The sequence below is a fragment of the Haliotis asinina genome, chromosome 10 (assembly GCF_037392515.1).
Source record: "Haliotis asinina isolate JCU_RB_2024 chromosome 10, JCU_Hal_asi_v2, whole genome shotgun sequence".
Lineage (NCBI taxonomy): Eukaryota > Metazoa > Mollusca > Gastropoda > Lepetellida > Haliotidae > Haliotis > Haliotis asinina.
The window spans coordinates 57,110,794-57,125,885 of NC_090289.1; the positions used below are offsets into that span (position 1 = coordinate 57,110,794).

The window sequence follows — 15,092 nt, forward strand, 5'->3', positions numbered from 1 at the left end:
CAAATTGGTCACAAACACGTCAGCCCGATTGGTCATTCTCGGAACATTATGGCCTGTCAAGGCTATGGTGGCTGATAAGGGCCATCCTTAAAATCTGGAAGCGAGAAAGCGATATCACAAGACGAGAAAACGATAACACGAGAGGAGAAAGCGATAACGCCGCCAACCCAGTGAATGTCATCTGTTGCTGTCACTAGATTCGAATAGTTTTGACATAAATTGACCAAATTATAAATACTAGGATATTACAGGTAGATAATTACATATATTGAACGAGTTTCAAGTCCTCTTCTGACAACGGAAATACAAACACCCTATATGTGTGTATATATATATATTGTAAAATATGTTATAATATATTCATAACGTACTCTAAGTGATGATATGTATAATAGCAGATAAACGTGATACAGAGCAAAGAGTTGTTATTTACATGGGCCCTTGGCTTCATCCTGCATCATTGTTAATGGTTCCAGTTTGTTGGATTATTGGTAAGAGCGACATAAATCGATCGAATCTCACTCACTTAAGGGTTTCCTGCAGTATTGTACACCACGTGCTTGATAACAGTGTCTACACCAAAACGTTGCTTATATTACAATAATGAAGCTGCATATCCATAGAACTGTCCCACTTTTCAGCACAACAACTGCCAAATACCTCTCGAAGTTCACCATGGTTAGTTAGGCCAGCGTTTAAAAGCGTAGTGTATACTGTATATTTTCAGCTTTGACTGGACGAACGTTGGAGTGTATCGCTTTGCCTAGGTTAGACCACTGACCGTGGAATGGTTCTGTTTCTACATTTAGGTACCAATTTAAAGTGCTTTGCTGTCAAGGGCACCCTTCGCTCCTTGGGTAGGAGCGATTTGGGTTCATAAAGGTGAAGATCGTCAGTTAATAAATTTTATCATCTCGAAGAAATCAAAGAAAGTACAGCTGTAATTTTTGATAACCATGAAAAACATCATTGGTTCCAGCTTTTTTTATTATTGCTAAGAGCAACGTAAATCGAATCTCACTCACTTAATGTGGTTGTTGCCGTGATTATATTTTAGGAAGAATGTTTGGATGTGGTTGAATACACCGTTTTAGGTTGCGCTAGTACTACCACAATGCCTCATTTGTCATTACCCCCCTCCCCACTAATAATAATTGGTTGATGTCGTTAAGTTGGCTAAGACAATGCTCCAAAATTTAAGGCGAGAAAGCGATGGCCCTAATCAGCCTCCATACAAGTCAACTCGACCAGAACCCTCGTGAGGATTCTGGGATGGCTTTATAACATGCGACTTGGCAATAAGACAGGTTAGGTATTTTGTAAATGCAGATATCACCTACAGGCAGGTACGTCATGTCGATATATATCACGACAGTTGTGGCACCTGATATAAACATGATGCCGATATAACAGCTGATAATTCCTCACGTACACAATCCATCGTACCCTCATGGTCGTGCTCACAATATCAGTCACTGACTTGTCTGGTCCAGAGTCGACTACAGGCGCCATCTACTACGGCTTCACTCATTGCGTCATCTGTAGTACATGTGGATTATAGAACGATGCATTCACAAATGCCAGTTGTATTCGATGTGTATTATGTGCAGGGCTCCTGGGCCCATTGAATGTGCACACATGGAGGCAAGAAATGTTTCGAGAGTACTATAATTCAACACAAAAATTCGACAAGTGCTGAAAAACGTGTTAAGTCAATACGCGTGTATACACATGATGTCATTTGTTACAACGAATCTTGGATACAAATATACAATATAACGCTCACTCTGTCTTAAACTTTTCAGTAGAATCTATATATCATTAAATATCTTCATAACGATATCTTTACGCCTCTTTACGCTACAAGGTAGCTATTTTAGTTGGATGTTACCTCCATACGGGTACTGACAACACCAGTTGTACAAGATAAGGGAATATCGGATATAACCCATGTATCATTGGTTGACGTCAGCCCTATTTTATGCAGACATAAGGCTGTCACTACTCACGTAAGGGAATATATATGCTTGGTCAGCTCTGACCCGGAGTGTATGTCAACGCTATGTGGATAAGCCAAAGGTTCAGGAGGTCACACTTGTGAAGTAGCGAAAGGTCAACCTGAACATGTTCCCTGCAGATGGATGTTCACACTACACATATACTTGGAGCATAAAGTCGGGGGGATGTCTGATGATTACAGAAATACGAAGTACGAACTTGGTAATGGGTGCAAAACGAAAGTGAAGTTCATGACGTTGAACGACAATCATTGCCATAAATACTGACGGTGTATTGCAATCACGTAAAAAGAAACTAAACATGAATTTATGGTGAAAAAAGACCCGAGTGTTTGGAATAATACGGTCGGTGTGACTCATGTCTCAACGATTTGAAACACACGTACTGATGTGGCGTGGCCTGGTGCAACTAGATGTCCTAATTATTTTTATTGAGGGTTTTTGTTTGTCTGTCCTTTTTTTGGCGGTGGGGGAGAGATCTTGTCTCCAATCGTCTTTCCTGTTTCGACTAAGGTACTGGGTAATCGCGTGGACGTCGGTATACTTGCACCTCAGTCATGTCCGGGACATGGTCAATGGGACATGCTGACCTTCAGATGATGTTATGATGCTAGAGGTACTCAGTTACTGCACGTGCATAATGGGCACGAGCGAAAGCACTGTCAGAGGAGAAACCGTCACCAAACAGACACTGAAACGGTAAAACTGGTAGGGCCACTATGTGTATACTCGGTAGGTAAATATCATTGCTGTGGGTTGACGGAGGTGAAATGGGGCAGGGTGCTGCGAGCTGATCGAGATGTAGTGGGACAGGGTGCTGTGGGTTGATCGAGATGTAGTGGGACAGGGTGCTTTGGGTTGACGGAGATGTAGTGGAGCAGCTTGCTGTGGGTTGTCGGAGATGTAGTGGGGCAGGTTCCTGGAAGCTGACGGAGATGTAGTGGGACAGAGTGCTGGGAGGTGACGGAGATGTAGTGGGACATGGTGCTGAAAGTTGACGGAGATGTAGTAGGGCAGGTTGCTGTGGGTTGACATAGATGTGGTGGGACAGGGTGATTAGAGGTGACGGAGATGTAGTGGGACAGGTTGATGGGAGGTGACGGAGATGTAGTGGGACAGGGTGCTGTGGGTTGATCGAGATGTAGTGGGACAGGGTGCTTTGGGTTGACGGAGATGTAGTGGAGCAGCTTGCTGTGGGTTGTCGGAGATGTAGTGGGGCAGGTTGCTGGAAGCTGACGGAGATGTAGTGGGACAGAGTGCTGGGAGGTGACGGAGATGTAGTGGGACATGGTGCTGAAAGTTGACGGAGATGTAGTAGGGCAGGTTGCTGTGGGTTGACATAGATGTGGTGTGACAGGGTGATTAGAGGTGACGGAGATGTAGTGGGACAGGTTGATGGGAGGTGACGGAGATGTAGTGGGACAGGGTGCTGTGGGTTGATCGAGATGTAGTGGGACAGGGTGCTTTGGGTTGACGGAGATGTAGTGGAGCAGCTTGCTGTGGGTTGTCGGAGATGTAGTGGGGCAGGTTGCTGGAAGCTGACGGAGATGTAGTGGGACAGAGTGCTGGGAGGTGACGGAGATGTAGTGGGGCAGGTTGCTGGAAGCTGACGGAGATGTAGTGGGACATGGTGCTGAAAGTTGACGGAGATGTAGTAGGGCAGGTTGCTGTGGGTTGACATAGATGTGGTGGGACAGGGTGATTAGAGGTGACGGAGATGTAGTGGGACAGGTTGATGGGAGGTGACGGAGATGTAGTGGGACAGGGTGCTGTGGGTTGATCGAGATGTAGTGGGACAGGGTGCTTTGGGTTGACGGAGATGTAGTGGAGCAGCTTGCTGTGGGTTGTCGGAGATGTAGTGGGGCAGGTTGCTGGAAGCTGACGGAGATGTAGTGGGACAGAGTGCTGGGAGGTGACGGAGATGTAGTGGGGCAGGTTGCTGGAAGCTGACGGAGATGTAGTGGGACATGGTGCTGAAAGTTGACGGAGATGTAGTAGGGCAGGTTGCTGTGGGTTGACATAGAAGTGGTGGGACAGGTTGATGGGAGGTGACGGAGATGTAGTGGGACAGGGTGCTGTGGGTTGACATAGATGTGGTGGGGCAGGCTGCTGTGGGTTGACGGAGATGTAGTGGGACAGGGTGCTGGGAGGTGACGGAGATGTAGTGGGGCAGGCCGATATGGGGTGACGGAGATGTGGTGGGGCAGGGTGCTTTGGGTTGACGGAGATGTAGTGGGACAGGGTGCTGGAAGTTGACGGAGATGTGGTGGGACAGGGTGCTGGAAGGTGACGGAGATGTAGTGGGACAGGTTGCTGGAAGGTCACGTAGATGTAGTGGGACAGGTGACGGATATGTAGTGGGAGAGGGTGCTTGCAGGTGACGGAGATGTAGTGGGGCAGGGAGCTGGGAGGTGACGGAGATGTAGTGGGACAGGGTGCTTTGAAGTGACGGAGATGTAGTGGGACAGGGTGTTTTGAGGTGACGGAGACGTAGTGGGACAGGTTTATGGAAGTTGACAGTGATGTAGTGTGACAGGTTGCTGTGGGTTGACGGAGATCTGTGGTGGGGCAGGTTGCTGTGGGTTGACGGACATGTAGTGGGAGAGGGTGCTTGGAGGTGACGGAGATGTGGTAGGACAGGGTGCTTGGAGGAGACGGTGATGTGGTGGGACAGGGTGCTGGAAGGTGACGTAGACGTAGTGGGACAGGTTGATGGAAGTCGACAGTGATGTAGTGTGACAGGTTGCTGTGGGTTGACAGAGATGTGGTGGGAGAGGGTGCTTGGAGGTGACGGAGATGTAGTGGGAAAGGGTGCTGAGGGTTGACGGAGATGTAGTGTGGCAGGTTGCTGTGGTGTGACGGAGATGTGGTGGTACAGGGTGTTGGGAGGTGACGGAGACGTAGTGGGACAGGTTGATGGAAGCTGACAGTGTTGTAGTGTGACAGGTTGCTGTGGGTTGACGGAGATGTAGTGTGACAGGTTGCTGTGGGTTGACGGAGATATGGTGGGAGAGGGTGCTGGGAGGTGACGGAGATGTGGTGGGGCAGATTGATGTAGGTTGACGGAGATGTGGTGGGGCAGGGTGCTGGGATGTGGTGGGACAGGGTGCTGTGGGTTGACGGAGATATAGTGGGACAGGGTGCTGGAAGTTGACGGAGATGTAGTAGGACAGAGTGCTGGAAGGTGGCAGGGATGTAGTGGGGCAGGTTGATGGGAGGTGACGGAGATGTAGTGGGACAGGTTGCTGTGGGTTGAGGGGGATGTATTGGGACAGGTTTCTGGAAGTTGATGGAGAAGAGGTGGGGCAGGTTACGGGGAGTTGACGGAGATGTGGTGGGACAGGTTTCTGGAAGTTGATGGAGAAGAGGTGGGGCAGGATACTGGGAGTTGATGGAGAAGAGGTGGGGCAGGATACTGGGAGTTGACGGAGATGTAGTGGGATATGGTTCTCTAAGTTGACGGAGTTGTAGTTGGGGAGGATGATGTTAGCCGGCAGGATGCTTTTCATATGACGAGGATGTATACATGTATAGATACATGTCAGTATAGATTCACACCAATATGTGGCTAACTGGATATCTGACACAATACATACAACAATAAGGACGTGCAATTGTCATAAAGGGAAGTGTGCATCCTGTATAGAAGACAAGATAGTATTCCAAAAGAGGGAAACAATACCCCTAAAGACATTGCTTGAACCCCAAACCTGTTATTGACTGAAAATGATACACTCACTCTATGAAGTCGAATGCCAGCTATATTTTGATTATATATAATATGCATTATTGTCAACACACAACAGTAACTTGCCAATACTCGCTTGTACAGGCCAGTAAACAGTGTCATGACAACTCACATATTGTCAAGATAAGACTCACATTGCCAACACTGTACTAACGTGGCGAGACTGACATTACCAGTACAATACACATCGTGGCCACGTGATACTTACTTCTATTGTCGCGTAAATACCCGCGGTCAATACAGTACTCGCATTACTATACAACAAAGGAAAACACTGTCAACATAATACACTTTATTGTTATCACAATTCACACCTTATACAAGACGATAACCATATTGTCCATATACTGTGCATATCGTCATAGTCATGTTGTCAACTCAATACATTAAGATCAACAAGATACTTTTATTAAATGTTAGCACAATACACGTATCGTCAACACTCAGATAACGTTTAGAGCAAAGCCCACTCTAGTGTTTCAACACAACACACATGTACTTTTCAGTGTTTTAATCTTTTTTATACTGAACCAATGAAATTAGTTCTTTTGTGTCTGGGGAGCTTGTATCGTCATGACACAAGCATCAAGATACATCTTGTGACTGGGACCTTCCTTTTCTGTACTGCAAAGACCCCGGCAGTGACAATATGCTACACCTTGACACTCGTGTTGTAGCGTTGCATTCCTCTGTGACTAAGTGCGCCTGTTTCGTGGTCTGTTTGCTAACAAAACGACGCCTTCCGTTAAGTTTGTGTACCCAAGCTGTGTAATACAGAAAAAATATTTCAGCAATGATATAAGTGTTAACATAGACTAGCAACTGTGGCTCGCAGCTAGCCATATGTTGTCATCAACTCAAGGCGTGCACAGTGTCACTCTACTGCCTCATGCTGGCTGACACTGGCGGCTTCCTACTTTTTCCTGTCACTGTGCACTGTAGATATAGGTCAACCTGACCCATCGCTGACCTCAAGGACATGCTGGCCACACCCAGACAGCTGACTGCATGACCTCAACACCACTACTGATCACCTTGTAGACTGACATTTGGTCCAATATCCAGAACATGCTACGTGTCTGTTTTATATATCGGTATTTGCTGGAGGAAATAATTAAAGCAAATATAAAAAAGATACTAAACGGCCTTAACGTGTAGTGCCACGAATTAGGATCTAATGATTTGGTATTAAACGAGCGAAAGCGATTTCGCTCCTAAAATCTTTCATGGGTTTACTAAAAATGATGTTTCAGGGAAGCGAGTTTAATATTCTTTTATTGCTCTCCAACACAAATTGATAGAAACTGTGGCTACACTGCCTACAGTGTGAGGACTACATCAGCTCTCCTCGAGTCAACCGTTGTGACCGCGGCTTTGCGACGTCATAGCTATGAAACTTTATCACGTCATATTTCTAGCGGTATTACACTGGTGTGACATTGCCGTAAAAGTATTGCACTGCAGTATCTTCCATGGGCGAGTAATTAACAATTTTCTAAGTTGCATCGGTGAAAGATCAAACGCGCCGACAGTCCTTTTTCAGACAATAATATGCTCTTTTTGGATTGCGTCAAAATGCCTTGGCGTGACTGAGCCATTCTAGTCTACCCCGTCGTAATCGAACACATTCGCACTACGTCACAAAGAAACCGACGTCAAGATGCATGTCATTTGCCATCGCCTCGTACAGCCTGTTACAGTGAACTATTCCGTTGCACCCCGTTTCTTGGTTTGCAGTTGCTAATATCACTGGTGGAAACATTACGTTTGTGTTTTCCGACGTATAAAACGTCCCATAGTTCGAATCACAATTATCGTTCGCAAATTTTATATTCCCACAATGCAATCGTAGAATTTCGTGTTTACAATCATACACGTTACGAGCCTGTATAAACTGCCATTTAAAACGCTGCTCGTTCTTTTTGACGTCACATCCGGATGATGAACTCTGCGCCAGTACACAACACAGATCTCTCAAAACCATGCGGTTTATTCGACAACCAGTACATAGAAGATGCCATTCCGTACAAAGGAAACGAAAAGAAAGCAGATCGCTTGTGATGACGTGACCGCCTTTCCTCCTGCCTTCCAGAGAAAACAAGTCACTTGAACATAACCTGTCAATGTTTGACAGTAGGGAATGTCTTGTGCGATACTATCTGTAAGGGATGAATTATATGAAGGAACAAGCAATGACACAGTCATTACGTCAAGTCCCACCCACCACATCGTTGCCACACTGGTGGAGCTCAAGTACACTGAGGTCGGCTGGAAGGGGTGGATACGTCTGCCACAGACTCTTCACCAGAGAGAGACTCGACGTTTAGGGTTGCAGGCTCTGGCCCGCCTGCATTGTACACACCAGGTGGGTCACAGGGGGGAAGGTTTGCCATCTGGGAGTGAGCAAAATCTTGAATATTGTCACGCTCAGTCATGACTCTGATGTGATCGCTAGGAGTGGTTCTGTGTACAGTTGGCATTACTCGGTAACAGTCTGACGCCTGTACCTCGTATACTCTGGAGCGAAACTGGGACTGGGTAAAGTTACGTATTTACAGACACCTGTTTGTCACCGCCGTGACCATGTACTTGCTCCGAGCGCAAATTGTGTCTCGGTCAGACATGAGATACACCAAATCACCTATCGAGACAGTCACACGAATCATAACGAAGACTACCATGAGCCTTTCATTTGCTGCTTGGGGAATGATTTTGTTGTCGAGTGGATAACTGATGAAGGATTCACCCGTGATTTGGTCTCTCTGAGTGAGTACCTCCCTAGCAGAGAGTCCCTCTTTCCGTATTCTGCAATTCAAATTGTCCGTTGCAAGGGTCAGAGTAACTGGTGAGAGATAACCCCTTCAGGATTGTAAAGGAGACACTCAAGGCCTAGCTCCTCAATTGCTTTCTCAACGACAAGGTTTTTGTTTGGATTCTTCTGGGAACCAATGTCCAAACGCCCTGTTTGTTGAAAATCGGATCCTTGGCAAGTGTGATGAATCCAGGTGCGGGATCCACTCTGATGAGACATTCATCAGGTCCGCAATGCCTGAGGTCCGTCGTACGATCATCATGCTTCTCACTGGGTATCATTCAAGATTTTGGGAAAGAAGGAACAGTTTCATGGAGTACAAAGATGAGCTGACAGTAAAGTTTCATTACATCTGCGGCAAACGTAGAATATACCATGTCCAGGGCAGTTCTTATTGACTGGGGGTACAGCTGTGAAGGGAAACGCTTCAAAGACATGCAGTGATGCAAGCCTCTGTAGCTAGGGATGTAGCTTTATCAATATCCAAGGCATAGAAGTATCTGCTAAATACCTGTTTGAGTTGATAGCAGGAGGGGTGATTGAAGCGAATGTGAAGGGCAGTTAAGAGCCCACCAAGGACTGTTTTGGTACAACAATACTTTCTCGTGCTTGTTGGAATGGTGTGTTGTCTTTGACAAATAGGAGGCCATCGTTTGCATTGGTAGTCACTCACAAATACCGTTTAACATCAGAAATGTCAGTAACCTTCTTCCTTGGGCGTGTCCCTTGAATCAGATGAGTGTGTGTAGGTCTAAGATCAGGGCACTCATGCTGTGATGCATGCCATACAGCACAACTTGTAAATGGTATTTTGGCACCATTCTCCATAACATCCTGAACACTGAGCTCGAGGGAGAACACCTCAGACCCTCTTGATTCCACAATGAACCTGCAAACATGACAGCTCGGGTCTGTGCACTCACTTGGATGACGACTCTTGTAATGCGAGGGAATATTGGAAACTCCAGAGATGTGTCTGATGTTAACATGGTACCTGCTGACCATTGTTAGGAATGTTGTGATTCTAGCACTAGCGGAGAAACAACCACGGTTGAGCTTGTTGAAGGCTTGAACACAGGGTCTGGTGTCAGTGAGAACCTGTGTTGGGGAAGATGTTGTGATGTATGGGGCAAAGAGCTTGACAGAAGTGCCAATAACAGGTGCCTCAAGTTCACATGGGAGCCATTCCATTTGATGCTTTTTCAGTTCGGCATTGAAAAAAACCAGCGAGATAGGTCGTTCCATTCCGGTTCACATACATGGTAGCTGCAACACCTTGAGCTTTGATGGACCCATCTGAGTTGATATGTCGGGTGAGGTATAACAATAGTGTTGCAAGGGGTAAATGCAGATTGGGCATCACGGAATGCTGCAATGAGATAATCTGACCATAAGATTTTCTCATTTGACTGTTGTGCAGCTGTTGCAGAATCCAAAGACGACATCAATTTCGCTTAGCCAGGCAGGACATGACTTAAGGCCTTAAATGCGCCAGTGAAAGATCGCAGTCCTTGAACAGTGGTTGGAGGTTTCACAACAGATAAAGCTGCAATTGTGTGTGGACTTACAGTCAAAGAACCACTATTCCAGATCCATCCCAAGATGTTGGTTGATTTTGGGCAAATTACTGTTTTGACATTGATTTGCTTGGCGAAAACACCCTCCTTCTCCAGCTCATCAAACTTACATTGTAGTTCATTGAAGGAATCTCAGTTATAGTGAGGGAGACGGTCCTTTTGTTGAAGAGCAAGGTTGGGCCCATGTTCACAACAGCCTGTAAGTCTCCACTGACGCCATTGTACTTTGACACTGATGGATGAAAGAATTGATCAAATTCCTCATCGAGATCGGTAAATTTCCTAACCATTTCAGGGCCAAGGATGTTGTCTGGATCAAGTGATATGCCCTTGGAACATGTCTGCAGTGGTTCGTGCCATCCTTGCAGGATGTGCATCGGCCTGAATAGGTTTTGTGATATGTCTGATCTTGCAAAAGTGTCCATGACCCTTGAGGGTAATTTCGCTGGTTGTGGTATTTGTGATCCTGATTTAGTTACCAACAGGTGTAATGGGCTGACATGGAGGCCAAGCTTTCTCATGTGGTGTACCCTCATTGCAAGGAGAATCAAGTCTTGCTTCTAGAGTCCAGTCAAGGTCGGGCACACTGTCTTTAGGAACATCACCGTCTATGAACTCGTTTTGCAGGAGAGTAGTCTGGATAAGGAAAGCCTGAGTAAGTCTAGCTGTGGCACGACTGCTATGCTACTTGGCATAATAAATGGCGTTAGACCCCTGATCTGGTTCTTGGCAGGACGAGTAGCAATGTCATTGCTTTTATGGAAAGGAATTCCTGCATCGATGCCAACATCAAGTTGTTTGACAACGAGAGCAACAAGTTGGAAAGAGTCATGTTCTCTGGTCAATGTGCACTGGACTTCTCCAACTACTTCCAGCGGGGTAATGCCATCGGTTTGTTGCGCTCATGGGGATGCAGTAGTAATGTGGAAATTGATGGCTCTGGCAAAAGAGGAACGGATCATGTTGGTCGTGGCACCAGTGTCTAAGTGTCCTGATCAGCGTCTGAACACACACCAGTGTTGTCCTCCGCCTCCTCACCAATAAATCTGGAACTGCCAGACATAAAACGCTTGTCGTAATCCGGAGGTAACGACAACTCCTAAGGTAGTGGGTATTATAAGCTGGACGCCCGGCTGTTTTGCACAAGACACAACATTTACCTACTGAAGGGTTATCTTTCCTAGACATCTGACTGTGACTAGTGCGAGGCTGTCTATTGTTTGGGTGGGTGAACGTATAACTCTTGTTACGGTTATGAATTTTGTCGTGACAAAAGGTGTATGAAATAACCTGTGAATCACCAAAACACAACAAAGACAAGTATAAAACATTCAAATATTGTATTATTTAGCAAAGAAGGAGGAAGTTATACAAAGTCACAAGTCAATTATAAATACAATGCAATGGGTCACAAAATATATAGCAAACTCACCAGTCTTAGTGCGAGAGAGAGACAGTTATGCAGAATGTAACACAGCAGGCGATCTGGCAGCGTTGACGGAGATTGATGATGTATATACTCCAGTAATTGTATGACCGTGTCCCAGCATAGCAGCTAGCATTTATATATACTTTCAGTCATTTCCCGAAAGTTCGAGCACATAACCATCGCCACTAACGTGTAGAGATCTAGAACAATGTCTCCCGGAAGTCAAATAATCAAACCAAACTCAAGAGGAGGTAACTCTAAAGCACTTCCCGAGATCCTGCTGCCAAAAGCCTAAAAATGCTGACCATCTACTATACGAAATGGGACCATCATAATTATAATTCAAAACACTAAACGTAAACAACCCAATGATAATTATCACTTAATTAATAACAAAATATTCAGAAAATACACGCTCGTAACACTCTAAAGGCTTTAGTGTCTTCAATGCTACGCAGTTCGTCCAGCAACGAAGACAGGGCTTGTGAAATCTCAGGTTTGAGTGACGCCAGAGTCTGATTTCGGAGTTAAGGCCCATACTTTTGTTTAACTAGCAAAGGGAGACCAAACTGGGTCGGTTATAACCACAGCACAACAGCTTTGCCTGGTAGGTGAGAGATCTTCATCGACAACTGGTGCGTGACCATGGTGTTGAATGCCACATCCGACAGTGAGTAGGTTGTCTTCTAGAAAGGTTACAAGCCTTTGATGTAAGTCCTCTGGACGTCCATCTGTCTGAAGTTTTATGTCAACGAGATCTAGGAAATGCGATCCAGTGGACTGGAACCCATAATGCTGTCTGACCTTCTTCCATAAGTCATGAACAGACGTGGACGTTTTTGATGACAGAATTTCTCGATATGCAGTAATTCGCAATCTCACTGAGCATCAAGTCAGGCTGCACATTTTTCTAAACTGCTGTTTTTCTACGTCGATGCGGGACACTTTTGTGAGCATCGTGTAAGCCCCGAGTAGGATTGACTGCAGTTGTTTTCTCCTATGTGAAGTCTTCCGTGAGAAAGGGGGCGAAGTTTTGTTCGAACGACAAAATATACACGAGAATTTGACGCCAGTTTTCAAAAGAGTTTATGGTTTCGTGTTTGGTCAGTTACCAACGCTTTGGAGCCATGATTTCGATTGGATAATGTCACAAATTTGCAAGCACCCACGAAGTTATGCGCACGTCCAATAACTAAGTCGAAAACGTCTTGAAATACACTTGTACGTGCAGGGTTGCCCACCAATTGTGTAGATATGAGGGTAAACGATGTCACTGGAATCCTGTTTGTCGGATTATTGACGTGAGTAAGAACGCCGCTGTCATCACGTCAGCACACAACACCGATCTCTCAACATCATACGGACTAAACTAAAAGTGTTTTATAGACGTTGAAGCCTGTACATCTATTAATACAAACCTGTATATCTTGTTACCCATTGTTATCGGTCTACTGTTATGTGCATATATACTACAACCCTCTAGTTTTATCCTCACCTCACCTGAAGAAGAGACTAGAATCTGTCTCGAAACGTTGTGACCTTGTATAATAAAGAAGTTGAACCATAAAGCACTTTTGGTTTGATTCCTCCAACTTCTAAATGCCTTTGAAACAACTGACATCACACGGTGTATTCGACAACCGTTACACAGAAGATGCCCAAACTAAGAATGTAGAACTATGCCATTCCGTACAAAGGAAATGAAGCGAACGCGGACCGCGCATGATGGCGCTGTACATTGAAGTCGTGCTGAAAGGTCTGGGAACAAGTTAACACCCTGAATGTCGACTGTGAGAATTATGGGAATTGACAACCCAACCCGAATACCGGTTCCTCAGACAAGTGCGCGCACGAAGGAACAGTTTGTCCTTACGTATTCATGAGTATCCGGGTCAAGAGAGGTGCCATGTGGTTGTCCTAATACCTGATCCTACCCGGGGGCCCCCAGTACGTCTCGGAAACATACACCGTTTATATGTCAAAAGACGGCGACAAGGCGGCGTAGCAGTCAAAGCGCTGGTCCATCATGCCGCACGTGACTCACAGACATAACTGGGTCGTGATGTGTGGCTGCTCCAATGGGTTTTCATGTATTCTGTCCATTAACAACGCCTATATAATGGAAAACTATCAACCAGAGAAATTAACACTTCACGCTTTACTGATTATGCAAAACGTGCTACGTTTTTTATTATAAAAGTACATATTTCTATGTCAATATTATTCCAGTCAGATATCCCTTTCTCTGAATTAGTTGACAAAGCAAAGAATTAGAATGTGTTCAGTTAGCCTTAAGTATCATTACGTGAAACAGTATTAGAATGTGTTCAGTTAGCCTTAAGTATCATTACGTGAAACAGTATTAGAATGTCTATATTTGTTTCCTATCTGCTGTCATGTCTAGTAGAGGCGTCAGGTGTGAATCATGCTTTATCATGCGTTTTGTGGACCTGTATTTAATGTGAAATCTCTTAAGACTTCATCGTGTTAATTTACGTGGGAATATGGTTTAGCAAATATGGAGGCACAATCTAATCTATCCAGTGAAGTTCATCTGAATTATTCCATGCTATATAAATTGAATTTTATGTTATTGTAAATATTTACATGAATATGAACTCGTTTTAAACAATTCCCCTTTCATATGTATTTCATCCGTTTAACTCGTATATCTACTTTGTGGATGATATCATGATTCAATGAATATGGTTATCACTCGCGAATTTCTTGAAGGTACCCTTCACATAGCGTTTTCTGCAGTGGTGGTTTCAATATGTATCACGTGAGTTATACTGATCTGTGTTGTTGACGCCGCAGTTGAGGGTGGACAGTGATGGATATCTTGCGCCATGACCCGTGGTGACGGAGTACAAACGCACTCATCCAATCACTTGCGGCATAAACATGAAGCATATATCCCTGAAACTTGGTTCCCCATCAGGAATGTCTGCACGTGAGGGATGTTGCTGTGTTTACAGTCAACTGACGAAACATGAGGATTTATCCAAGGACACATGTCACTTGTATAACGGAACTTTTATTATTGAAGAATGTTGATGTTGTAACACATGTAGATATACGTGATATATAACCATGTTTAATGAAAATCAGGGAAATAGATACCTGGGTTAAAGCTGTTACGCTAATTTCTATGCTAATTTAAATCACATATAAAAATAAACCGCAACAACGTCGTTTTTCAGGCATCAAATATCGTCATTGTAATTCACTGCTTGTTGTGTGATGTGCTGAATCGACGAAACACAGATTACAATGACATAAGAGGTAGATATAACATTATAGGTTGTTCACTGGTCACAAGGGGGGCATGAAACACATATTACAATGACATAAGAGGTAGATATAACATTATGGGTTGTTCACTGGTCACATGGGGGGCATGAAACACAGATTACAATGACATAAGAGGTAGATATAATATTATAGGTTGTTCACTGGTCACAAAGGGGGGCATGGGTTGATGTACCGTCTATGCTGTTTTGTGTTC

The 15,092-nt window shown here is 44.8% G+C and overlaps 2 protein-coding genes across 2 annotated transcripts; both read right to left on the reverse strand.

Annotated features, from left to right (window-relative positions):
- Positions 1 to 2,761: 2,761 nt before the first annotated feature.
- Positions 2,762 to 3,307, reverse strand: LOC137298802 (uncharacterized). Its single transcript, XM_067831076.1, has one exon. It carries the CDS (start codon positions 3,305 to 3,307, stop codon positions 2,762 to 2,764), a length of 546 nt encoding a protein of 181 aa, XP_067687177.1.
- Positions 3,308 to 3,380: 73 nt separating this feature from the next.
- LOC137298803 (uncharacterized) lies at positions 3,381 to 10,532 on the reverse strand. The gene is made up of 3 exons (XM_067831077.1): positions 10,266 to 10,532; positions 9,573 to 9,676; positions 3,381 to 5,433 (listed from the first exon to the last, which is right to left on the reverse strand). Exons 1-3 carry the CDS (start codon positions 10,530 to 10,532, stop codon positions 3,381 to 3,383), a joined length of 2,424 nt encoding a protein of 807 aa, XP_067687178.1.
- Positions 10,533 to 15,092: the final 4,560 nt, after the last annotated feature.